At 43.0% G+C, this 26064-nt stretch overlaps 4 protein-coding genes across 13 annotated transcripts; 2 read left to right on the plus strand and 2 right to left on the minus strand.

The window, feature by feature from the left end:
- The first annotated feature begins 1071 nt into the window (after positions 1-1071).
- LOC117645262 (tubulin polyglutamylase complex subunit 2) lies at positions 1072-2977 on the plus strand. Its single transcript, XM_034385326.1, has 5 exons — positions 1072-1187; positions 1257-1424; positions 1589-1821; positions 1984-2190; positions 2405-2977. Exons 1-5 carry the CDS (start codon positions 1121-1123, stop codon positions 2552-2554), a joined length of 825 nt encoding a protein of 274 aa, XP_034241217.1. The 5' UTR covers positions 1072-1120; the 3' UTR covers positions 2555-2977.
- Positions 2978-2989: 12 nt separating this feature from the next.
- LOC117645257 (chromodomain-helicase-DNA-binding protein 1) lies at positions 2990-17127 on the minus strand. 5 transcript variants are annotated; one of them, XM_034385315.1, is made up of 22 exons: positions 16458-17127; positions 14995-15092; positions 13397-13619; positions 12323-12459; positions 12000-12230; positions 11200-11420; positions 10945-11114; positions 10705-10864; positions 10274-10626; positions 10023-10187; positions 9517-9933; positions 9205-9426; positions 8213-9134; positions 7736-7878; positions 7453-7642; positions 7210-7360; positions 6883-7120; positions 6435-6797; positions 5905-6335; positions 5642-5818; positions 5359-5562; positions 2990-5281 (listed from the first exon to the last, which is right to left on the minus strand). In XM_034385315.1, the coding sequence occupies exons 1-22, from the start codon at positions 16464-16466 to the stop codon at positions 5017-5019; spliced, it is 5490 nt and encodes a 1829-aa protein (XP_034241206.1). In that variant the 5' UTR covers positions 16467-17127; the 3' UTR covers positions 2990-5016. The 5 variants fall into 5 exon arrangements, with proteins under 5 accessions (XP_034241206.1, XP_034241208.1, XP_034241207.1 ...); XM_034385317.1 differs by having other exon boundaries at positions 13442-13637; XM_034385316.1 differs by having other exon boundaries at positions 11200-11381; positions 13397-13637.
- A 1246-nt stretch (positions 17128-18373) lies between these two features.
- LOC117645261 (30S ribosomal protein S11) lies at positions 18374-20901 on the minus strand. The gene is made up of 5 exons (XM_034385325.1): positions 20504-20901; positions 19436-19566; positions 19237-19337; positions 19007-19072; positions 18374-18920 (listed from the first exon to the last, which is right to left on the minus strand). Exons 1-5 carry the CDS (start codon positions 20758-20760, stop codon positions 18813-18815), a joined length of 663 nt encoding a protein of 220 aa, XP_034241216.1. The 5' UTR covers positions 20761-20901; the 3' UTR covers positions 18374-18812.
- A 372-nt stretch (positions 20902-21273) lies between these two features.
- LOC117645260 (microtubule-associated protein RP/EB family member 1) lies at positions 21274-26030 on the plus strand. 6 transcript variants are annotated; one of them, XM_034385322.1, is made up of 8 exons: positions 21274-21431; positions 22137-22300; positions 22393-22499; positions 22654-22906; positions 24297-24391; positions 24491-24643; positions 24742-24753; positions 25276-26030. In XM_034385322.1, the coding sequence occupies exons 2-8, from the start codon at positions 22141-22143 to the stop codon at positions 25345-25347; spliced, it is 852 nt and encodes a 283-aa protein (XP_034241213.1). In that variant the 5' UTR covers positions 21274-21431; positions 22137-22140; the 3' UTR covers positions 25348-26030. The 6 variants fall into 6 exon arrangements, with proteins under 6 accessions (XP_034241213.1, XP_034241215.1, XP_034241210.1 ...); XM_034385324.1 differs by lacking the exon at positions 22654-22906 and adding an exon at positions 23525-23780 and having other exon boundaries at positions 24742-24773; XM_034385319.1 differs by lacking the exon at positions 22654-22906 and adding an exon at positions 23525-23780.
- Positions 26031-26064: the final 34 nt, after the last annotated feature.

Raw genomic sequence — 26064 nt, forward strand, 5'->3', positions numbered from 1 at the left:
GGTGCGTTAAAATCTGCAGCCAACGCCGTTAGGCATTGTAACGGAGGAACCCGCGCTCGATCGATGAGCGTCATCGATTAATCGGCCAATCTCACTGTCCACCAGGGTTGCCAACCTCAGCCCGGCCAACGGGCGTTGGCTCTCTAGCAGTTGCCTAGTAGGCAGGCTGAGGTGGCAACCCTTTCGACACTGGCACTGGCGCCTCGTGGGAATTTTGACGCGCTTTTGTGGCAGCACTGCCGCGACCCCTTTCCTCGCTTTTCGCGGCAACGCCGGGCAAGGCGGGAGGAAGGCGACCACTTTCTTTCAGTCGCCGCGCCGCTCCGCCCCGCCCGGCGCGCGCCGACTTTTCGATCCAGTTTGATTAATATGGCAAGAACGACGAGCCGCGGCGGGCAAAAAAAAAAATGTTCACTGCTCGCTGCTCGTGCGGTAGTGCAAGCAAGTGTCTTCCTCCAGCCGGGCCGCTCCGGAGGGTCTCGCTCTGTCTCTGTCCAACTCGTGCGGCGTCCCGCAGCGGTGCGAGAGAGACAGAGAGAGACAGAGCGACGGCCGCTGCTACACTGCTACACCGCCTCAAATGCATCATTACTTTTCAGTCCGGAGACGCGCGACAAGTTGGGGCCGCGATCCGCGATCCGCAGAGAGCGACAGAGACAGACAGGCTAGACAGGTGGCCGCCGTGTCGATTTCTATCATAGCGGCCGGTCGAGCCACGCGGCTGTCGGAGAAAACGACTAAACGACAAGGCCGAGGAGAGGATGCACGCTGTGCGGTATGAAGAGCTAAGTGGCGGCAAATAGAACACAGAAGCACGCCGCTGGTCTTGCAAAGCAAAATGAGCCGCCTCCTGAAAGAAAAGTCAAGGCAGCGCCCGGCGAGTAGGCAACCGCGGGACGGGCGTGTGTGACGAGTTGCCTAGTGTGAGAGATTGCGATTGCGATTAATGCCTCGACCAGGCTCGGCAAGGCGCATGCGCGTGCCGTTCGATTGCCGGTACACTGTGAGTAGGGTGTGGTAGAGTGACTAGCAGTGCAGGTACACTGGAGGCGCCGCGGTTCGATGCCGGAAACTCCGGGCGGCGCGTCGCCATGGCAACGAAGCACGGCTCACCCGCGAGATGGTGGACATCACCTGCCAGGACGCGTTCTACGAGAACTTAACGCTCGGGCTGATCAAGCTGCTGAGTGAGTCATTGAAGGGCATGAGTCAGGCCTCCGTCCTTTCCGTTTTTCGACCGTTTTTTCCCTCCGCAGCGCAGACTCCAGGGGTCCAGGACGTCCGCCTGGACAAGCGGACGCCCTGCGAGAGGCTGCTGCTGTCGTCGTGGGAACAGCGGCACTGCTGCGCGCTGCCCGACGACCTCAGGCAGTTCTACCTCTCCACCGACGGCTACCAGCTCACCTGGAACTACCAGCATGCAGGTCAACGCCCTCAACGCCCTTCAGAACGTACATAGTTTCCATAGTTTACCTGCACAGGAAACACTACCGATCATATTTTTTTTTAAAAAATCATAGCACTTGAAACGTGGGGGAAGTCCTTCGGGGTGATGACGTCACTGTGCTTCCGCCCGCTTCGGCCCCAGGCCAGGTCATCCCCCTGGGCAACATGCGCGTCAACGCCATCACGGAGCTGCGCCGCCTGGCGGGCGTCAAGTCCCTGGGCGACGCGGACGGCCCCACCCTGCTGGACGTGGAGATCTGCAGCACGGCGGGGGCGGCCTCGGCCTCGGCCACGGGGGCCGTGGTGGCGGCCAGCGCGGCCGAGCGGCCCAACTTCGGCGTCAAGTGCAAGATTTTCGAACTGGACCCGTGTCAGGTAGGTTTCAAGCTTGCATGACCCCACCAGTGGATTGCTCTCCGAACGAGGAACCCATTTGTAAGGTCACACGCTCGGTTCGAGTCGCATTCAGCGACTCTGAAGCTCAAAACGCGTCTTGAGTTTTGTCCGCCTCCACCGGTCTTCTGGCCCACTGCGCAGGGCATGGCCAAGGTGTGCCTGGTGTACCTGGACAAGGGGCTGGAGCCGCGGCGACCGGAGCCCCGCATCTGGCTGCTGGACCGCTGCTTCGAGTGGCACTTCCTGGCGCCGGACTTCACCACCTACTTCCGCATGATGCTGGTGCACCAGGGCCTGCCGCTGTGGCAGTTCCGGGGCACTCCCATGGGCCTCACGCCCTGGGCCGAGGTGAGGCAAGGCGCAACGTATTTTCTCTTGTCTTTCTTTTTGTGCGGGTTAGGTTAGGTTGTCGAATGGGTTGCCTCCCTCAGCCTGCTCACTAGGCAAGGCAAAATCTGGGCTTGACTCCCTTGAAGCTGCCTTGTTGGAAGGCTGAGGGTGACAACCCTTTCGACACTGGCCCACCAATGAGGCATGACTGGCTCCGGTTCTCCGGTTGCAGCAAATGTTCACCCTCGTGGCCCCGCACTTGCTGCTGGTCCAGCCGGACACCAGTGTGCACACCCTGCACTCCATCGAGTGGAGCGAGGCGCCGTACAACCACCTGGACCCGACCATCTTCAAGACCAGGTCCAAAGTGAAGAAGAAATGAACGAGGGGATGCGAATCAACGACACTGTTAAATGTCTAACACTTTATTTATATGTTTTTTCATTAAAAAAAAAAGGTTTGTTCACTTCAAAGCGCTTTACAACTTCAAATAATGGTACAAACGACTGCAATACAATAAATTCCAACATAGTTAACAGATTCATTAAATACAAGAAAAAAAAATGCTGTAATTAAAATAACTTAGATAATCACCAACTTTGTTGGTATGTCTTAGAAGATGGTAGCCTTCAAGATCTAAAATGTAAAATAAAATAAGTAAGAAGAATTGATTGGTGGGCAATGAGCATTTTTGCTTCATTTGAGGTCAAAGTTTCAACAGGGTGTACATTCTCCTCTATGGAAATAAAAGCCCACATTCAGAGGAAAATATACCCTTGTTGCAATGAACTCCATTATCTTAATCACAGATAGGTACTGTACTAGTACTTTCATACAAGATACATTGACTTGGAAGGCATTGTTGTATTGCACAAGTACTGCCACATGTGGAAGGATGCCAGATTTAACCAACTAGTTAATCTCGTCCTATGACAATTCAAGAGAAAACTAAGACTTGTGATGTTACGGAGAGCACTGCTGGCATTAATCACGTCAGAAAATAAAGTCTGGAAGGGAATATTCCATGAAAACTTTTGGAAGTGTACAGAACACTAAGAAAATTAATGGTTATTTATTCCATAAAAGAAGGAGCGCATTCATAACCAAACACAGAAAGATGAAAAACCATCTAAGATACATTATTTTAATTTATTATAGACAGTTCAGTTCACAGTCATTTATAAGTTCTAAAGAATCAACTTCTAAAAATTCAGGTGGTAAAATAACTACACCTACTGGTGTATACAAAACAGTTCCAGTCTTCAAGGTACATTTCAATCTAGCCATCAAGTACACCAAGATGATATACCATACCAGAATGGTTGTATAGCTTCATAGTAGCAAAATACTAATGGGTGCTAAGTGGGAGCAAAACAGTTCAAAAAATTTAAATTTAGTGATATAAAAAATCTCAAAAGACTGGCTTTATTAGATTATTTGGCCTAAGTGAACGGACTTCAAGACAATCATAATTTTTGTTAAATAAAGTGGCATGCTCAAAACAAAGTAGCATGCAGAAAAGGTGGCACCAGTGATCAAAAAATCCTTCCCACAATAATTAATGAAATGTTAAAGAGACAGAAGAATGCAATGACCAGATAAGCATAATACAGTGAAATTAAAAACCCATTCATCTGATAAGCACCAGCGGACCTGCACTGGTATCAAGAAAGACTAGACTGAAGCCTTTCTCAAAGCAAAAATGTCACCTAGACTCCACAGCTGCGATTGCCATTTAATTAGCATACAGAAGATATGATCAATTTACATAAAAGTTTAGACAGGATGAAAGGATCAATCCTACAGAGTACAATACAGACTGATGGTGGGCCGTTCCCATGATTTAACCTGAAACTTCTACAGCTAAGTGACGCAAAAGAAGCATATACAGCAGTAGCCTATGTTTTGACATAGTTGATAGCACTGATTAATACCACCAGTGTTGAAGGGTTATCCACCTTTCAAATTTGTGGTGACTTTGCAAACTTGACAGGGTTTAAGTCCAAAGGGGATTATTAGCTTAACTGATCACAGTAGGCGCCAATCCACAGTTGTGACAAGCGAATACATTACAAAAATAAGTTACTTGGCTGCTGCAGACCACAAAATGTGGAGGCCTTTGAGAGCTACAGTTTTTATAACTTTAGAAAACCTATAATAAATTAAAAATAATCACTATAAAGCCTATCAGTTCAAATTTGCTCCAAAGCTACTTTATAATAACAAATGAAATTATAATAAAACAACAAAATAATGAAATGATTCCAAGAACTTGCATTACTCACAACAAAAAGCACTGGTATGGAAAATAATAAATGATTTTCTTCATTGGTATGATTGCATATATATAAATAAAAGGTTCCTCTGAGGCATGTGAGCACTTCACATTTTGGAATTTGAAATAGATAAACACCACATCCTACAGCACATTTTATAGGTAGATCACACAATGACAGAGATGAAGATCATCTGCTAATCCATCCATCATAAATGAATGTCAACTTACACATGTAAATGGTAAACAGTCAAATTCATTGTAACACACACCTTAAAACTTAGTCACGCCAAAAAAGTTTTCAGGAAACACGTGAGAAACTTCAAAAAGAGACAAAGAGAGGCACAAGTTTCTTCTCGACCAACTTAGCTCGGTAAAAAAAAGCAAGGAAAAAACCTAACACACAAGTGGCACATTCACTTAGGTCCTTGCCTGAGGCAGGCCTTAAAAATGACAGAGAGTAGTCGACAAACGTCTTGAGCACTTTGAACTCCTCTTGAAAGTCGGGCAACACAGGCGAAAAAAAGTCAATTATCACAACCTACTGCTAAAAAGCAGTCACTTGACCACTATGACGGGTTGGTCGGAGGTCTTCTGTCAAAGTCCCTGCCGTAGTCGCGGTAGCCCGGCGCGCCGACGGGCGGGTAGCGGCCGGGGTCTCGGCCGGGGTCCCCTCTGTACATGTCCGCCATGCTCTGCGGGTACATGCCCGGCATGCCCGCCATGCCTGGAGGGGCGCCGTAGCCACCCGGCCCACCCGGCGCGGGGTAGTGCGCGGGGCCGCCGTAGGGCAGGGGCGCCGCGTGAGCCGCGTGAGCCGCCCCGTGGTGGAATCTAAAACGTCAACAAAGCCGTTAGTCCAAGGCCAAGTGCGCCAAGGGCGTCCTGGTGCGTCGCACAGCTTCCCTCACCTTCTCTGATCCCTGTCCCGCTCCCTGTCCCGAGGGCGGTCTCTGTCCCGGTCCCGGTCGCGCTCGCGGTCTCTCTCTCGTGGCCGTTCCCTGTCTCTGTCCCTCTCCCTGTCCCCTCTGTCGCGTTCCCTCTCTCTGTGGTAGCCTTGCTGCGACTGGCCGCGGGGGTAGTCGAATCTATCCCTCTTGTGGTCACCACTAAACCTGCAAGCACAAGTAGCAATATGATAAACCAGCCCAAAATGACATTACTCAACTATCCGTTGGCCATTTCAAAGCTTACCTGTCTCTCTGATTGCCACCAGAGCTCCAGCGATCGTTGTTAGCACCATGTGGGGGCTCTGCCACTTGCCCAGCAGGCCTTGGCGTCGAAGAACCTCGAGAAGACGGTCGCTCTCGATCCCTGTCTCTGTCTCGATCCTTATCTTTCTTCTTTTTCTCACGCTTTTCTTCCTTCACTCTGCAAAAGAAAACATACCGAATTGACGCTGACGCTAAAGGTGGGTTCAGCCAAACGATAACAAAGCCAAGAGTGCAAGCCCTCACCTCACTTCACCGTCAAACACTTTTTTAGCTGGCGTTGAACTAGCATCCCTGTCATCCTCATGAGATCTTTTACTTCCCTTTTCTTCTTTTGGTTCTTTCTTTATCTCAACATCATATTTCTTCTCATCTTTATCCTTCTTTTTCTCTTTCTTCTCATCATGATGAGTCTTTTTCTCAGTGTACTTGCAGTAAAACTTAAATAGCTTTTTAGCGTCAAACTCTGTAAATTTGGATACAAAATACCATAGATAATTTCTCCATGCTTTAACCTTTTCAGGATCTTTGAGCTCGCTTAGACACTTGTTGATGTTGTCTCCTATGAGCATAAGACACTGCCTCGTTTTCTTCAACTGTTCTTGCTCAGATAATGATGTATCCGGATTGTCAAGGGCAATAAGGGACTTTTTGACTGGTCGCATTTTTTCTTTGCACTAAAGAAAACAAAAAAAGAAACAAAACATATTTTTAGATGAAGTAAGTAAGATATAAAAAAAATAAAACAGGGCAGTATTTCAGAATCAGACCCTTACCTCTTTGAAAATCTGGGGGTCAAGGTGACCAAGTAAGTCAAGAGAAACTGGTTCGCTATTAGCTGTGAAGTGCATTGGTCCTTCTTGTTTTTTCTTCTTCTTCTTTTCTTTCTTGTCTTTGCCTTCTTTTGGTTCCTTCTTCTTTTTATCCTTCTTAGTTTCTTTGAAATCTTCAGCATCCTTGTGGTCATCGTCATCATCCGATTTCTTTCCTTCTGAACTCTTTTTGGAACCTTTCCTACTGGAATTGAGACTTGTTGCAGCTGAGTTATTGGTGTTATCTTCTCCTGAAGAGTCATCATTTTCAATTATTTCTTTGGTTAAGGCTTTCACTGTTGCCTTCCTTTGCCGCTTAGGCTTCGCCTGCATAAACAGAAAAATCCAAATTTTTAGAGCTTGCACTGAACAAAAATTACATGCTGTACATTGGATTGTAACTTCAACTTACCACTCCTTTCTTTTGATCACTATATTTACGAAGAAGTCTTAGCAAATACTCTGCACGAGTTTGTAAATGCTTTCCTTGGGGTTTCTTGTCTTCATTAAGAACAATTTTGTCACTAAGCCCAAGAGAGGAATCTAGTTTAATGGCCTCCCAAGATCCCATGCCATATTGGTGTATTCCTTTGAGAAGAGCTGAGTCGTCTTCAGCCGCCCAGTCACAATCAAAGTTGGCAAACTTAGTTCTGTTGAAAAGAAGATTGGTTAAATTTGAGCAAAAGCAGGCAAAAACAGAAGTACTGTAATGAGTGCACAAGTTGAAAATAGAACTTACTTAAAGTCTATAGTCCATTTAGCACGCTCATTTGGTTCGCTTGGAATTGCATCTTCTAGGGGGGCCATTTCCTCCTCGCAGGACAAAACAGCCTTTGCATTCACAGCAACATTTCCGAGTTTCAATGAAACTCGGCCCTTCTGCTTCGACCCTGTTCAAAAACAACAGAAATTGAAAAATAAAATACTGTGTACACTTTCGAAAGCTACATTTCAAAAAGACAGTGGACAAGAATTATGATACCTTTGTTGTCCTCACCCTCTTGATTTTCTTGGTTTTCAGACACAGCTTGCAAGCAACGCTCTCTCAAGACTTCAGCCAGCTTTCTCAGGTCACTCTGCGACTTGTCTGTGAGTTCGGCATCTTCAGCTATGGCCTCTAATCGCTTCAGGGGAGCAGCAAACTTCTTATAACTCTTGACAAAGCGTCGAATCTGAACAGAAACAAGTCAGAGAGAGAAAGATGCAAATTATATCGGAAATCTTGTGCAACCATTGGGGAGGCCCCACACTGTTTGAAGACTCACCTCAGCATCATTGAAACCCTTGATGTTCTCTCTTCTTGACGGGCGCCCTCTCTTCTTTGGTCTTTCTTCATCGCTCTCCTCTTCACTAGAGGCAGACTCTTCACCCGCTTTTCTACGCTTGCGGCCCCGCCCGCTACCTTCTCCTTTATTGAATGTTAAGACAGAAGAAAGAGGAACAAAACAAAACCATGTTAGACAGTTTCATAGTGCATAACCAAAAAATTTCATAGCAGTGATAAAAAATTGAGATTCTATTCAGGTAGATGAAAGATGAACAAACATAGAAGACACAAAGAACACCCACCCATTTTTAATTTGACCATAAACATTCTTCAGTTCAGAGACAAAATACAGGGATAACAAAAAAGCTGGGTCAACTCAATTGTTGTCATTGTTGCACAACCCACATTGTTACTCTACCTAGCAACGCTAATAATAAAACCTCCTTAAGTAAGACATTGAAAGCTGTATAATTACCTTCACTTTCTGATTGATTCAGTTGCTGGAGTGTTTTGCGGCTTCGAGGAGGCAAGTACAGATCTTCCATTTCCTTAGCTTTTTCCTCCTCCTCCACCTTTTTCCGGAAATTCTCTGGGATGATGTCATCCCAATCCTTACTCTCCTCATCCTCCTCAGCTTTAGGCAGGTTTTCAGGACCTTCATCTTCATCTATGGCAAAAGTAGCTACCTTGAAAGCCGATAGAAGCTCATCACCCGCCATGGTGGGGGCTTCATCTCGTGTTTCAGCACGTCGCAAAATGTCATCAATGTCACATGTGGGCTCATCCTCATCATCGTCAGCATCTTCCTTTTCAAAGAGCTTTTCCGCTCCAAACTTGAGGATGGCAGTGAGTTCATCTTTGTTAAAGGGTGTTGATGATGATGCTGATTTCTTGTCCAAAACCGTTCTTCCTGTAGTGTCCATTCTTTGAATGACAAGATGGTCAAGAACCATTTTCTCTTTTGCCCTCTCTACAATATCTTCCTCTACTGAAGACCTTGTGACAAGCCGATAAATGTTGACTTGATTTTTCTGACCAATACGGTGAGCCCGAGCTTGAGCCTGTAAGTCATTTTGAGGATTCCAATCGGAGTCAAAGATGATGACTGTGTCAGCTGTTGCAAGGTTGATTCCAAGACCACCAGCCCTTGTTGACAAAAGGAAGCAGAAGTCTTGGGACCCTTCAGCATTAAAGTGATCAAGCGCCTGTTTGCGGAGTTCACCCTTGATACTGCCATCAAGTCTTTGGAAAGGGAAATGTCTAAGCTGGAGGTACTCTGCCAGAATGTCAAGCATCCTGACCATCTGGGAGAAAATAAGGACTCTGTGGCCTGTCTCTCTTAACCTGACAAGAAGCTTGTCAAGCAGCACAAGTTTGCCAGAACCTCGCACCAGTTCCTGAACAGAAGAGAAACCGGCATTAAGTTTACACCTTTATGACAATAAGGTACAAAATTGATGGACTTACCTTAATATGTTCTGCTGGTGGTTTGAAGGTATTTTCAGCAGGATCTATGGGCTTTGTGAGCAATGCATGATTACAGCATTTTTTCAGCTCAATAACAATGTTAAGGAAAGTAGTTGAAGAGCCTTTCACACCTTTGCGAAGAGCATTGTAATTCTTAGTTAAAATCCACTTGTAGTACTGTTTCTGAACAGATGTCATTTCAACTCTGAGAATTTGTTCCACCTGAAGGAAAACCAATAAAATTAGGCCACTGATACAAAACAAAAAGAAATATAATGCCATTCAGGTTCTAATAAAAGAGATTATTTTAACCTTTGCTGGCAGTGACTTTTCTACATCCTTCTTCACACGTCGAATGATGTATGGCTCCAGTTGTTTGTGAAGCTTGGTGTACCCCTTCTTTGCACTGTCCTCGTGCTCCTGTTCAAACATCTCCCAAGACTCAAACTTGTGCGGCATAATGAAATGCAGAAGAGCCCACAGCTCTTTCAGGCTGTTTTGCAGGGGGGTTCCAGTGATGAGGAGACGATGATTAGTATCAAAGTCTTTAAGAGCTTTGTACAACAAAGAGTCATCATTTTTGAGGCGGTGAGCTTCGTCAACCATCAAACCTGCCCAGCTTTGGCTCCCAAGAAATGCTTTATCTTTCAATACAATTTCATACGTGGTAAGTACAGCGTTAGGCTTCAGGCGCCTGGAGCCGGCAAAGAACCACTCATAATCTCTAATCTGAAAAATGGGACAAGATAAGGGACGTCAGTACACGAAATACAGTAGTGCATTTAAAACAAAGCGAAAGAAACATTTTAGAAACTTACAATGTTTCTGGATTGGACATCACCAAGATAAGTGACAACATTCATGTCTGGAGCCCACTGCATGAATTCCCGCTGCCATGAAGTCATGGTTGACAAAGGAACAACGAGAAGGAATGGACCATACAGATGGTATTCCATAAACAAGTAATAAAGAGTGCAAATTGTCTGTAAAAACAAAGTGTATAAGTTGAAAAGGATAAAGGTTAACATTACCATTATTAAGAATTTGATACATAATAACAAGAACTTACTTGGATTGTTTTACCCAGACCCATCTCATCAGCAAGGATCACAGAGTTGTTTTTGGTCCATGAGCCCACTAACCAGTTTAAGCCATCCATCTGATAGTCTCTGAGAAGCATGTCGGGATGACTTCCAAAGTAAGAAGGTTGGCTTTCAATTTTTATAAATTTCGGCCGGTACTTTAATACCTTACACATCTTAGAAGGGTAACGTTTGGACTCTTCTCTTTCTCTGAACTCTTTCACCTTCTCAGGCCATCTGCCTCTAATGAGTATTCCATCTTCCCAAGTTGCTTCAGAGTACGGTAAACTCTCCCACTTCACATAGTAGTCCCATTGTACATCAGTTTTGGGTGTTTCAGCTAAAGAAAAAAAATATAATTCATAAGTCTACCTAAAATTAATGGAACAAGTTCAAGAGAAATGAATATGTGCCTAACCAATAATGCGCTCAACTCTGGTATAACTTTTCAATAACTCTTGAGACAATTCCATTTGGCAATCATAATATTCCAAGTCTTCACGAGTTGAATGAGAACGCCATAAATTAATTTCATCCTCTTTCTTGATAAAGTTCTCCAATTTTTTCAAACCTTTAACCTGAATAAAACCAAAATTATGATAAGAAAATTTTATTTAGTTTCACAACATCCAGAAGGGAAGAGAGCTATTGTTCACACCTTGTTTTCTTTGAGAGAATGTTCAGATTCCCAGGTGTTGTGAATGTGGGACCAGTTTTTCCACTTAATTAAATACTGCATTTCTGTATTGGCTAAATCATTTGGGTCACATCCTTCGTTGGGATCACCACTCTCTTCAACGGCATACATTGTAGTCACATTCCCGACAACTGAAAATAAAGACAAGAAAAATGACGTGAGGTTGACAGGTAAACTGGGGCATAAGCTCAGGTCGAAGTGAAGCCTCAACTTTACCTCCACGTTTCCCTCTGCGAGCAGCAAGAACTTTCTCTATCGTTTCGGCGTTGTCCGATTCAGCTGCAGCAGCAGCTGCTGTCATCTCCTCCTCATCAACGTCCATGAGGTCCTCAGAGCCAGTCTCGTCTTCACTTGCCTCCTTGTAGGTGACGGACTTGTTTGTTCGAAGTGATGTTTGTCTGTAGGGGTCATCATCGTAGTAGGCGTTGGAATATAACCTACCAATCTCATGGGTTAGTTCGTTCGCAAAAGCATAATACACAGAAAGCAGTGACAAGCAGACAAGTAAAAAGAGCACAAAAAAAAAGGACAACAAAACAAGAAACAGTGCAACTGAGAACCTCTAGCAAAGAGAGAACCAATGATGGTTTGTCTGTTACCAACAGTTCTAAAAAAAAAGCAGATTGACATAAGGCACTAGCCTTTGCACATTGTGTTGTACATGCTTTGCACAGATTTGTCACTTTAAAAAACAAAATCAAGAACTAAAACTGAACTAAAAATAAAGACTTCAAAGAAAAAAACAACAAATCACAACTTAAATTTTTTTAAAAAGAGAAAAAATAAATATAAAATAGTAGCAGTACAACACAGGGATTCAGGCTAACTAAATTTGTGAGAGTAAAGAGCAGAAACACTATCACCACAGCAATGTGCATGTATGTACAGGTGGCGTGATTTCAATTTTCACTGAACAAGCAGAGGGGCAAGGACCTTTTGGCACAGGTGTTTGGAAACCGGAATGCTCTTATGAAAGCTGTAGGTTAGTTAGCAACTGTGCTTAAAACGATTCTCACCTGTTAGTACCCCCATTTTCACTATCCAAACTAGATTCGTCAGAGGAATCACTTCCTCTTCGTCTTTTTTGTGTCTTTTTGTCATCTCTTCTTGACGAAGAATGTGCGCTAGGTTTAGCAATTGGGCGCCTTGCTGCAATATTACGATTTCGTTGTTGTACTGATTTACTAGGTGGTGGCCGTTCATCATATGAATCCTGAGAATCTGATTCAGAGTCAGAATTCCATTGGCTGCGATGGAAACCAAACAAATGTAAATGAATGATGCAAAAATAAATTAAGGGTAGTCATGTGGCAGATGATGAATGTTAATCAATGCTGACCTCCTGGAACCTCTGGAACTTCGTTTGGAACGAACCTTCTCTCCAGAGTCACTTTCGTTCACTCTGAGACGCTCTGGCTCTTTTCTGGAACGACCAGACCGTCTGATACCATACACGTCGGGGTCTTTTTCCCAACACTAAAAAGAAATATGAAAAAAGAAAAGTATTAATTGTTATAGTTTGAGAATTCCGACAAACACTCCAGCTGATGTCACAATTGAAATACGATCAGATATAATATTGGGAGGGAAATGGCCTATGATCTTGAATATTGAGAATTTGGCCTCCTTCTCAAAAATCAAGCAAACAGACAGTCACCTTATAAGTGCAACATTCCAATTGAACAGCACCACAAGCAATAAAGCATTTCAGTGCACTGTAAGCAAGGAATCTTGTGCATGCACATGATCACAGGTTGTGGACTGTGCTAATAAAGACTGATTAATTGGCAAAATTATGAATATTTCTTTTTAAGTGATTCACAAAACAATAGCTATTGAAGTTACATACACGATACGCAATGAGAACTCAAAATTTCGAAATTGACATATTGACAAAGTATCTTACAGAACAAAATTGTTCTAATCAAAGGACATCTTAGTGATAATTGCTAAGGAACAAATAAAAAATCATGGCCCTATGCTTCACATGTTCCCATGAACCCTAAACTGCTTTGGATGACAGCAAAAGCTGACATGTACAATTTTACAGTCCTTGTTCACAAGGAAGCAAAGCAGACCAAAGGCAAATCACCAACACCGACACAATCAAAGACAGGCGGCAGAAGAGTCCAAGCGGGTAGGTGCACACACTCCCAAACAAGCTGAAAGGTGCTCATCATTGTTGCTACAGTCAGTTGTGTACGGAAAATCCACTGTAAATTTAAACTTTTGTACCATAGATTATCTCTAACTGAGACAGTGGTACAAGAAAATGTTATCTATTTTAAGTCTAAAATCAGAAGTACACTTATACTGTACTCAGCCAAATTTTTATTGATGAACTGACATGTCCAGTAATTCACAACGACTGGAGCAAGAGCTTGTAGCACCTCCAACTTTCGAGGACTCCTACCTCTGCTGTTGCCCGGGATGAAGATTTATCTCGATTCTTCTTTACCTGTTTTAGATCAATCCTGTCCCTAGACCTAGAGCTAGGCCGCATTTTCTCTGGAGTTGACTTAGCCGGTGACGACTTCTCTGAATACGACTTTTGTGCCGATGAACGAGATTTGTTGAGCTCATCTTGACTGCCCTCAGAGTCAGAGCCGCTGCCAGACGCCGACTTGGAAGATGAGCTGCCAGACCCAGAATCACTAAATGAAACAATTCAAAGAGAAAATAGATAAAGATCATACTTGAGGAGGTTGTCATTTAGATGGAACTCATTAGAGATGAGGGTACAGTAAAATAGCTGGAAATTTCCAATTTTATCTAAACAAAACCCAAGTATGTTCAAGTAGGTTATAAAAAAACCGCAAAGTTACAATTTTAAGTAAAAGAAAGAGAGAAATCTGATAAATGGACGGTGGCATACAATGAAAATCATGAACAGCTCTACACGACATAGCTGCCTTGTCAGACCTAGCACTGTTAATTGGATTTAACACTCTTGAAAGGTTATGTAAGCCCAGTCTTTTATATAAATGATAATTAAACCCAAACAATAATAAGTAAAGAAAATAGGGGGCCTAGCTTTAAAATCTAGTCTGAAATGATGCTATTTGAAAGGAGTGCGGCTGAGAGCAACGGAGTTCATGGAGCTATCTGCTGCTTTAACGTGACCTAAAATGACCTTGAGCTAGTAGGCTGAGGAAAATAGGAATATCCTCTAAAGATGATACATATTGTAATCATTGTTCTCTTTAAAAGAGCTGCTGTAGCCCAGCCTAGGGCCACATTTAAATAGCAAGCACGTGATGCCAAGATTGAAACCAAAGAGAGAATCAGCATGTGCAGGAACATGAACTAAGCCTTTTTATTCAGAAATATCAGTTCTTGAGAAATGGTCTCAACACAATCTTAAAAATCATTGATGTAGATAGACTCGCTACGGAGACAAAAGTAACTCGCAATCAGTCGTCCCCATGAGTGTTTACAATCAACTCAACCACACCCATTCTAAGCATTTGCTCAGAGCACAGAAGCAGCCCTAACGATTTAGTAATGAGAAATGGGGGATAATGGGCTGTCGAGAACATTGTGCACACATTACTAGTGCCTGTCAATAACACCAAATATCCACAGATATGTGGGATATGGTCCAGTGTTCATTTCCACTGCCTCATTCTTAAGTAGCAACATCAGTGTCACATTTCAAGACACATTCTAATTCATCAAGCTGTGCAGTTGGTCCCATTGTTGGTCTAACAGTACTTCATCAATTGGGAAATGGCAACCAACCATCAGAATTCTCTACATACACATAAAGTTGCCTGACAGGGTTAATTTTGAATGGGGCTGTTAGCTGAGTACCCTTCAAGTTGGATACACAACAAACTGTCATTAAGACAGAGTCAATTATCAGTGCCAGAGAAAAACAGGACTGCCTAATACTTGTTAAGTGGTGGCATAAACAAGAGCTGATAGACTGCAGGCTTTCCTCATGGACTGTGGGCCTTCAACTTAAACGTAAGACCTATGTATCACAGCAACTGAAAGAGAAGAACCTACCTTTCGGATCCTGATGCAGCTGAGGACGAGTTGGACTCATTGTCAGAAGCTGATGAATTTTTCTCAGAATCTGATTCTGAACCATCTGCAGCCAAAACCTATTGAAATATATAATGTGTAGTATTGGATCAAACTAGAATATGAACAATATTGGCAGCATGTAGTTGTTCCAGTTAAGTAGCTTAATCTTCGAGAGTAAGTGAGGGGAGATATTTTGAGAATTGGATGAATTTCCTTACAGGTGATGTGGTAATATCGATTGACAGTAAACATTGCAAAACATATTAGGAATAATAGTAACAAAAGACAAATTGGTTTTTATTGAAATGACACTTTCATGTCTGAGTTTGTATGGTGGTGTTGTAAGAGTGTGGATAAGGATCAAGGGTTTGAAACTGCAAAAGCTGAGCATCTTAAAGGATGCAACATTCACAAACACAGATGTTCCTCTGCGAATGCGTATTACTAACATGACACGGAACCAAATTATGCCTTGAGCCTTGATGAAATGAGCCTTGAGAATACTTCAAATATTAGGGAATATAGACGTAAAAGATGTTGGTGCAAGCTTACATCAGCCAGCACAAATATCAACGGCGTAGGTATCAAACGAAGCTCGTCGGGCGTACAGTTAAGGAACTCCCAGGATTCTAAACTATAGTCAGCTAACTATGATCATAAGCTTTATTCCACAGGTTGAAACATAAGAGTACTTGATTTAAATGTAAAGGAGAAGCGATATAAGATCAAAACAAAGGACCTTCCCATTCAGAAACAGTCAAAGTAGCACCCTGAGAAAGATCATCTGTCGCAGTAAAACACGACACGAGACATGAACAAATTTACAGTGACACAGAGTTAAAAGAAGCCATAGGGCTGCATAAATGTAGAAAATTGGCACTACAGAGAGCAAGGTGAAGGAGATCTCCCAGGAACTCCAAAAGTAAGCTGAACTTCAAGGCAAAATAGCAAAAATGGGTCCATCGCCAAATGTCATAAAAACTACATAGGGTTGAAGGTAAAGACTGAAACTAGGGTGCAACCACGAAATATACATGGAACACTCATTATAATGCATTGTTTAGGAACATTTTAGCCATGTAAACAAACCAAATCATGAGAGAAATGCAAGGAAATAAGCTAAGTGCAACATCTTAGCCTGAGTTAACAATGGGTAAGGATGAGGTCTGCTGCGAGGTAAGGCAGCCAAAAACATAATTTACGTAAAATTTGAGTGAAAAAGGTTTAAATTTTGATAAAAACAATGCCAAACAAGTACTCACGACCTAACCTATACTCAGTAAAATGCAGAGCATTGGGAAAGTACGCCGACCATATGACAAGCATAAGGGTAAAAATGAAGGCTACTAACGTCCCTAACAAGAAAAGAAAAAACTTGGGGGCTGGATTCAAAGTTCAAGGCAGAATTTGTTAAGTTTGAAGTACTGGTCCAACAACCTTACCTGATGCATTGTTCCAGATATTTTCTGTGGCAGTGCCCACGATGCCCGTATTGAGTCAAGAAATTGTTCTCAAGCGAACAACATTAGAGAGGGAGCCGATAAAACAGCAGCAGTGTTTATAAAACAGCTGATAGGAACCAAAGTTCGGCTTAAAATTCACACTTTCACTGAACGCAGGGTTCTTGCTGCCATTTTGTGAGGAGCTTCTCGTGCTCGTCGGGTAACCCACAAGGTTGCCGCTAATTCCAGATTTGTAGATGAAAAACCACTGATGAAAACAATGAATCTCAAAGTAAACACTTGAGGAATACCGCGAACCAATACAACACTTGTTATATTCGGTTCTCAAGACGAAATTGGGGTAAGACCGACGAAGGGCACATCGCTAGTCCACTACGTCCGCCATCTTGGCTGTTCCTCCTCTTTGCTCCCAGCATTCCCCGCGCGTCGTGCGTCGTCGTGACGTGACGATACGACTGCGAGCCGGACTTGCAGTCGCCGACTGGAAAGCATTTTTAGCGGCTCAGCGGGGCCGTATGTAGCGGGAAAACCGCCATTTCGGCACTCGACAAGGGCCCCCACACCCGGAAAATACGTTTCAAACAAGGCAATTGATGAGCTACCTCGTCACTTCCGTTTCCCTTCGGGCCTTCGGCAGAGCGGCGTTGCTTCGGACACACAAAGGTCGAAGAAAGATCGGCAACGCCGCACCGCGCCGCGCGCCAAATTCAACCGCAGCCCAAGGACTCCATCGAGCACCACGTCACAGAAAACACACATGGCCTGAAAAGCGGCACTGGAAGAGGACGTCACTCCGAAAAACACCCAGCCTTTGCAGTTTCAGTTCACTCTAAATTCAATTAATTAACAATACGTCGTGTAAATTCAAAAACAAACATATTTTATTAAGAAAGTCTGCATACTTAGATTTCATCTTGATGCAGGATCAGGTACAGTATAATCACAGCCAGTTCACAAATTCAACAACAGAAAGGCCTGTCTACAGGGAGTAAGGCGACCACACCAATTTTCAATGGCCTCATTTCACAAAAAAATGCATATTCCAACAGCAGCCCTTTAGCATTGAATTATGTTTAAGTAAGTTCACTTTGGAGTACAAAATAATAAAAATTAAAAAAAAAAAGAACTGATGTAATAATATTTGAAGTCTTAAGTCCGCTGAAGTCAGGCTTTAATGTTGAAGTCTTGCAGCACTCTATAAAGGTTTACAGAAAATAATTACTTCATCGATGGCAAAAAGGATTTCCTTCTCCCATACAAAAACCAAGACAAATCCATGCTGGTTAAACGATGATGAGCACTACAGTGAATGCACATTGTTATCATCTCGAACTAACACCTGGGCAGATATCATGATATGGAATCTCCTATACAACTTAAAAAGGCCCAACCTAAGAAATAGTATAAACTTTAATCAGAGAAGCTATTTTCAAAACCGGGCAAAACAAAACTCTTCTCAAAATGGAAACAACATTAAATTTTTAAATAAAAACCAAGCACCACAGGCAAGTACGGATTTGTTGTAATATTAAAGAAAAATAAGTATGGCATTAAAAGAGGACAAATAATTTAAGGCTCTACCCTTGCACCTGGGGGAGACAACCGCCATCCAGTGCACACACAGAAAGGTTAATATCTGCTTTCACATCCAAATGGGAGTTATTCGCATTTGAAGGTAAAGCTCAGTGCGCTCTATCTGCTTGTGGTAGGCATTATTAGACACCACTCTCCAGTACAAATATCTGAGGCATCAGTATTGTGAAAATGGCTTTCACTTAACCCAGTTTTTCGCTCTTTGCGTTTTTTGACGCTTTCAAATCTAAGGGTCCTCGGTGACGTCACAGCCGACGTTGTCGCGCTCTGACGCATTTGAATGCGCATTAAAGGAAAATCAATTTCATGAAGTTTTAATTTATTTACCTTGCATACACATATAGATAGTAACTATGTGACTGCCTTACAAAAATGCAAATTTTAAATTGCGTAACGCCATTTAACTGGCATCAAATAGGAATACAGAACAGTACTGTTATTCCTAAGAAGCTATGATTGGCCAAGGGACAGGAATACCACCAAATTCTAAAGAATTTGCGACTTCAGCTATGGTAAGATTGCTTCGGCCAAGCCAAATCAACAAATGACCGGGGCCACTGCCCCAGTGCCCAGTTTACGATACGTAAAGGTCTTGACTAGGCTGCAGTCGATAAAAAACTTACCGAGTGCATCATGAAGGTGACAGCTGCAGTTTCAATGTCGACGTCTTAACACAATCTCACATAACACTAACAAGTTAACACTTTCACGCTAAAATATAAAAGACCAGTCTTAAACCACTTAAAGTCTTCTTTGCTTTCGAGGTCTTGGTGGGTTCCAGGAAATAGGTGTGTAGTCTGTCAGTGAGACAACATTGACTCCAGCAAAAGTCAGACCTCTGACTGCAGCCTGGAACAGAAGAATGATGGAAAAATTTTAGTTGTAGATCAGCAGCAAAAAAGCTTCTTGAATTGACCAAGATGATTTCTACTTACAAGTCTTCCAGCTCCCAGCCCTGAAACTTTCACCCTTACTGTTCGGAAGCCTCTCTGCATCAATTTCTGTAAATGAAAATTCAGACATAACATAAGTCATTAAAAATTTGAGGTGCTTTGAGTGAGATCTGTTAATGAAATGTTAAGGAGCTTTAACTTAAAACATTAGTAGGCTAATATTAATCATTGTTTAAAAATCCAAGGTAAGATGAAAGTCAGTTGGTGTATACCTTTCCAAGGGTGAATGCAGTAGCTTGAGCAGCAACATTGGTGCCCTTGCGAGCATTTTTAAAACCGTCATAACCACAACTCCGCGTCGTATAGGCTGCACCTTAAAAGAAAACACATAAGGCAAACAGTTAAGCAAGGTGAACACATCATGAAATAAAAACAAAGAGAGAGAGGTGATTATAATATGATTTAACTTACCAAAACTGTCAGTAACACAAAGGAGTGTGTTGTTCAATGTTGCTTTTATATTTACGATAGGAAGGTCCTTGAACATGATTCCATTAAATTCTCGAGTGGGCAAATGAAGATCAGGAAACCTATCGTCGCCCCTGAAACAAAAAGAAACAAATGAATTAAGCTTATGAAACTCTAACACACAAGCTAATAAGTAGGTAAGAGAGAAATAAGTTGGTAAGAAGACAAACAATTCTACATGGCAACACACTACTGATCCGTATGCAATTATTTAGAGTCAGCTCTGATAAACTATGGCGCATTGAATACGCACGGTCAATGATGTAACTTCAGAAAGCGCAAAATGGGAAAACCATTGGGAAAAGACTCGGAAACATTCTACGATCAGCAACATATTGATGGAACACAGTGGGTGAAACAAAGGGTAATTTTAAGGAAGAGACGGACAACTTTCAGAGAAGAATGAAAGTAAAGAAAATGTTAGTGTCAGCTGTTTCAAGCGACCATAGAGATTTGGTTGATAGCTGAAACTGTAGATGTGTTGATGACAGAAAGCACTAATACAAATGGGAAACAGAGAGCAAGGAGGAAGCGAAAGGCAGCGCAGAGAACGTTCAACTGCCGTCGCTTACCTCCTTCTAACGGGAGTGTTTAATCAGTTCGATTGGTCCAAAATCTCAATGAGCTCCAACTCAAAGAGGGAGACAGGGAAAGGAGGTGAGAGGGCAAAGTGGACAAAACAGCACAGAGAACAGGGAAAGAGGCCCCAGAGAAAGCTCCACCCCACAAAGGGCAGGTAAAGGGCATTCCAAGGACAAAGTTGCCCAAAGGAGTAAAATGTGGCCTGGCAGGCTAAAACCAACAAGCTGACAGTTCAGGAGGAGGGAGAGCTGTGCTTTGAGCACAGGCCACTTGGGGGACAGACGGCTGGAGGAATATCGCGGGGATTTCGCCACGTTGCGCGGCACAGCGTGGCAGATCTTTCTGGAAATTGCCTGGGAACAAAGGGGAACGTGCCGTGGCACGGTCGAAGGGTTAGCAGCCACGACCTCGGGGGCACTGGGTACTCACTTCGACTGGCGCACCTCCAAGATCGACGCCTTTTCTCCGTCGGCGACATACTCCTTCTGGACGAAACTCGTGTTCCCTTCCTTCCTTTGCCTCCTGCCCAGGAAGAGGGCTGGTGATGTGTGGTAGGCCGCGGAGCTGGTAGCGGAGAAATCACAAGCTCCGGAACTTCTGCAGTGGCTGGCGAGTTTGGGGCCTACACTTTCCGCACCCAAATTTTGCAGGACGGCCCGAACGGGCGTCAATAGTTGACGGAACATTGCGAAAGGAAAACGGAAAATGGGGCAGGCCGTACGACTAAATTTTCACGAGCAAGATGGCGTCAGAACAGAGGAAATCTCTCTTCGTCCGACCGACTTCGACAACGGTTTGCATCCAACTCATGACGCTTTGGGTGGGGGGAACCAGCAGTGTTGCCAGGTTCAAAACAACGTTTCTTTCTCAAAACTAAATTTCTGACATAGATGGTCAGGACTGAAAATGGTTCTAAAAAGTAAGAATAGTACCGCGGTATTGCTGAAATTGGCTGTTAAATCAACTAATCGGAGCAAATAACGAAAGAAGGGGGCTCGAAACATCGGTAGCAGAAGGCAGCAGACAGTTGGGAAAACAAACGACGGTGCAATATGACAAATCCAGCAGTACTCATTTCTTCGTTCACATTTGAGTAAATTTCTCCGTGATCAAAGTTCAAACCATACTTTTACCAGTCGATAGAGATGCGGTATGCTTCTTTTGTCGACTGTACGAAATCTCTTTCCGAAATTTCTTCACCTGACTCACAGTTTTCGATCTTGAACGACGAGCTGTTTCGTCGGTCCGCACTTTCCCGCCGACAAGCGGGTGAGCCAAACAAAACAGCCGAAGAGCGGAAGTGAAATCGAGAGGTGATCCATTTTGGCCCGTTACAAGTTGCAACAACCGAGTCTAGGTGAGCCGATTCCTCCTTTCCAGAAGTTTTTACTGTGTTTATTTGGCTGGATTGAACGGAGCCAAGCGCGGCGAGGCGCGTTACGCGTCTTTCCAGCCTCGGTTCGCGGGCCGCCGCCTGTTTCACTTGTAATTGGCAGTTGCGCGAGTGCGTGGCGCAAGTTAGCGCGGCCCAGGTGAGTCAGGAGGGGTTATCGTACGTTATCCTGACCGACTTGGTGCCGCCTGCGCCTGGCTCTGCTTCTGAATCGCCGTTTGAAATCTCAGTGGGGTCGTCGCTGGACTGGCTGTGGTGCTGTGGCGGGCGGGCGATGCGTAGGTCCGACGGTACGGCCTGGAGGGTGGGGTTCTGGTAGGGCCTGCGGCGGCCGGTCGGTCCGGCCGGCCCGTTCCGGTTTGGTCTTTGGCCTGTTTGTCGAAGGAAAGACTGCCCCTTGGTGCCCTTTTCTGCGCGCTACCCAAGCGGGCAGTACGCAGGGCGCGCGTACCGCCAGAGTGTCCCCTCGCCCCTCGCGCGGCCGCGGCAGCAGGGCGCCCCCAACATTGCACCATTGTCTATGTGGGAGGGACCCTGTGACACAAATGTCAGTCCTCCTCGGTCTGGCCCTTGGAAATTCCCGCTCAAGTTCTGCAAGCCCGAGGATTCGGGTAGAAAGGGTGGTCTGCATGTTTTTGTTGATTATTTACGTTTGCTTTCTGTTTACAGCAAAATGGCAGTAAACGTGTATTCCACTAATGTGACCTCAGAAAACCTGAGTCGACATGACATGTTGGCTTGGGTTAATGACTGCCTTACTTCGTCATTCGGCAAGATTGAAGAGCTCTGTACTGGTGCTGCATATTGTCAATTTATGGACATGCTCTTCCCAGGTAATGCATCAAGACATTGTCTACAATTGTTTCTTTTAATTTTTACACTTGTCTTTTTCTTTTTAGTTTATTGTATTTTTATCACTTTGTAGGCAGTGTTCCCCTGAAGCGAGTTAAGTTCAAGACTATGCTGGAGCACGAGTACATTCAGAATTTTAAGCTGCTCCAAGCAGCTTTCAAGAAAATGTCTGTAGATAAGGTAATGTCCAACCTAGAGTTAATTCCTGACTTTATTTGTGTGATGTGTCTGTTATTTAAGATATTGAATCAAACTGTCACTCTGGATACTTGGTATTAGTCCTATTTCATTGGTATTATCTGCAGGTCAACTGGTGTTATTTTCTGTTTGACAGGTTATCCCAGTAGATAGGTTGATTAAAGGTCGATTTCAGGACAATTTTGAATTTCTTCAGTGGTTTAAAAAGTTCTTTGATGCCAATTATGATGGCACACCATATGATGCACTTGATGCTAGGGGTGGTCTAGGTTTGGGTAGTGGGGCGTGTGATGTGTTTCATCAGAGCAGTGTTCCTATTCCATCGGCGCCAAGACAAATGGCTCCACGAGTACCAACAATGCAGGCGAGACAGCCGTTACGACAGCCGGGTAATGGTCCACGTTCTGTCACCGCGTTTGGTGCTTAGTAGGTCATTGCCTTCTAGGTGCGAAGGGGAAAATGCTGCAGCATGCTTCATCACCTATGCGTCATTGGCACTGTTTTTGTCTTGTGACATCTGTCCCAGCATACTAGTGTGTGATGTGATGAGTTTAGTGTGGTTAATGCTTGTGTGGCTTTGTAAATTGTTTTTTTGATTCACTGAGCATTTCATTTGCACTATTTTATAGTCTTTTTTTTTTCTTTCTTATTTTTTTGTAACGTTACCCTTGAGTTTAGTCTCTGTTTAGTGAAGTTGTTGAATAGCAAATTCAAAGTCATTTTAGTTTTCTCATTTGGGAACCTGTAATGATATAATTTCAGTACTGAGTTAAAAAATTATTTTTTGACAAATAGTTAATTATGTTGTTGAAGTCAGGAACCTTTAAATATCTGTCGGTACCAAGTGTACCCCTTGAGGAGTTGATAAGTGCAGTATCCATAACATTTGGAAGTTCAATTCTTCAGTATCATGTCATGGATACGTTTTCCAACAGTTGGAATGCCGAAGTGCCTGAATCAAAAGAGATAAAGTCTTTAGACACCCATTTTTTTTTATTTTTTTACAGATAGTACCTATAGATAGGTTGGTGAAAGGACGGTTCCAAGACAACTTTGAGTTCCTGCAATGGTTCAAAAAGTTCTTTGATGCCAACTATAGTGGTGGGGAATATGATGCCGCTGCTCTGCGCAATGGTGAACAGATGGGTAATGGTGGATCAAAGGCTCCAAGAAATTTCGGCAACATCATGCCTGCCCCCATCATGTCGAAGCCTCAGCCTCCATTGTCCACAAATTCAGCGCGGCCAATCATAGGAAAACCTGGTGAATTACATATTTAGCATTATTATCTGTGAAGGAAATGGGGTCTCTGTACTAACTCTCACTGTAGTTTCTATTTCTCTGGAGTCTTTCAGAGATGTGCCTAATGCCCCATATTGGTAGATTACATGGTTGGTAATTTTAAGCAGGTTCCTTGTTGATTGAGTATGGTGTTTTCATCTCATTCATTTTGCCTGTAGTTGCTTAGAGTTCAGTGGTTATATCAAAATGTTGTCATCTTCAATACTTACAGCATGCCCTTGGTATGTGGGTGTGGGACAAACAAGCTTCTCACCACCAAACTGCCTGCCTTTATTTTATTAGGGAAATGTGCGTTTTATCATCAATGGTATGCTTTAATGAACAAAAATTGCATGTCGTCAAATGCCAGTGCATGTACAATTTATTAGTAGTCTTTTGTTAAGCATGTGCTTTCTGTTCCTACACATTTCTAATTGTTATTGTATACCGATAATTTTATTAATGCAGTGTCTAACTGAATTTAATATTTTATTGCAGCGCCCAAGGCTACACCCCTGAGAGCGCCTTCCAGACCCTCTGGTGGAATGAACCAAAGAGGGGATGCCTCCAAGTTAGAGGAGCTAAGTATGCAGGTAAGGTAGCAATATGCCTGTTAATCAGCTGTAACTTTTACAATTATGATTATATTGAGTTACGGATGAGTAATACAATTTCTGTTGTTTCCTTTTCAGTTGAAAGATCTTCAAATCACAATTGAAGGTCTTGAAAAGGAAAGAGATTTCTACTTTGGAAAGCTACGGAACATTGAACTCATGTGTCAGGACCATGATGGAGAAGAAGTCCCAATCCTCAAAAATATTCTGGATGTTCTATACGCCACAGAGGTATGTTTTGTCTTAAGATAGCACAAATATCCATTCTACCTTATCAGTTTTTAGTATTCTTAAAGCATTTCCTTTTCTCTTAAAATCTTGTTTAACAGGAAGATGAACAGGTATAGGCACTAGGATTGGGGTGAGCTGAGTTTAAAGTTGTTAATGGGCCAGAAATTATGCATTGTATGGTGTTAGTAATTGTTGTATAGACATTGTTTGTCAGGGACTGTAACATGTTACTTACAATGAACACTTTGTGGTTATTTGATCTATTTTGAGTATACTAAATGTCAGTGAATGTACATCTTTCAAACTAAATCTTTTGGTGCTACAGGGTATGGCTGGGAGATGGGTAGTAATCATAATTTTGGGTCATGTCATGTCATTACTAACCAATCACAATTTTCTTCATGGAATCCTTCAACAATGGTGTTTTTCTTTTTTTGGGGTCATTCACCTCCATTATTTGTTTTAAATAATTTTTTTTCCATCGTGTATTGGGAATTGGGTTGTTATGAGAAACAAGTTGCTACAAGGATTTACTCCAAATCTTAGTCATATCAACATCAATCAGTGGTGGTTAAGATACCTTTAATTTTTTCTTAAGAAAATGGACTAACAGTTCTGTGGTGTGTTTGCAGGATGGTTTTGCTCCTCCTGAAGAGATTGATGGTGATGTTCCACCACCCCCTAACGAGGAAGAAGAATACTAATTGATAAGTGGCAGTTTGCTGAAGTTGCAGTTCAGTTTCCCATGGAACATGATGTCTATTCTGTTGAGCAAGTTCACATAAATTTTAATGTTGTCTACTGAGTCTATTATGTTTTGAACACATTTTATTGTAAGTTTGTGTTGATCATAAACGGCTATGGATGACACATCTGGCAGGCAGTTTTCAATGCTTAACATTTCACTTTATTTATTAAGTTGTACATGCTCATTGGGTGTCTTGTTTGTGCGGTCTATGCATGGTCATGCAGTTGCAAACTTTGTTAGACCCTTCATCAGCATCCATTTTAGAATACTATTTTCACTGAGAAGGATTTCCTCTTTTTTTTTTCTTAATGTTTTTAGAGTCATTGTCATTCAGATTCATTTGCATATTAGTTGCAAATTAAAGACATCATTAGGCATAATTTATTTTTTACATCATGTGTTGAAGCAGTTAAGTTGTTGGAATTCTGTGTTTATCTGTGGAACATATTTTAATACTTTTTCCTGCTAATCGAAGATTCCATTTGAGATTTGTGGAGTACTAACATTATTTAACGTTTTGAGAAGTCTTGTCCTTGTCAGTGTGTTGAAGCGATTGTGGACCCTAAATTAACTTTTTATGTATCGTATATTTTAAATACCCTAAATTCCATATTAAAGAACTTCCCCCTCCCCATTTAACAATGGCTTCTTAATTCATTCCCCGATCCCTCTT

Source organism: Thrips palmi, unplaced genomic scaffold, assembly GCF_012932325.1.
Source record: "Thrips palmi isolate BJ-2018 unplaced genomic scaffold, TpBJ-2018v1 HiC_scaffold_18, whole genome shotgun sequence".
Lineage (NCBI taxonomy): Eukaryota > Metazoa > Arthropoda > Insecta > Thysanoptera > Thripidae > Thrips > Thrips palmi.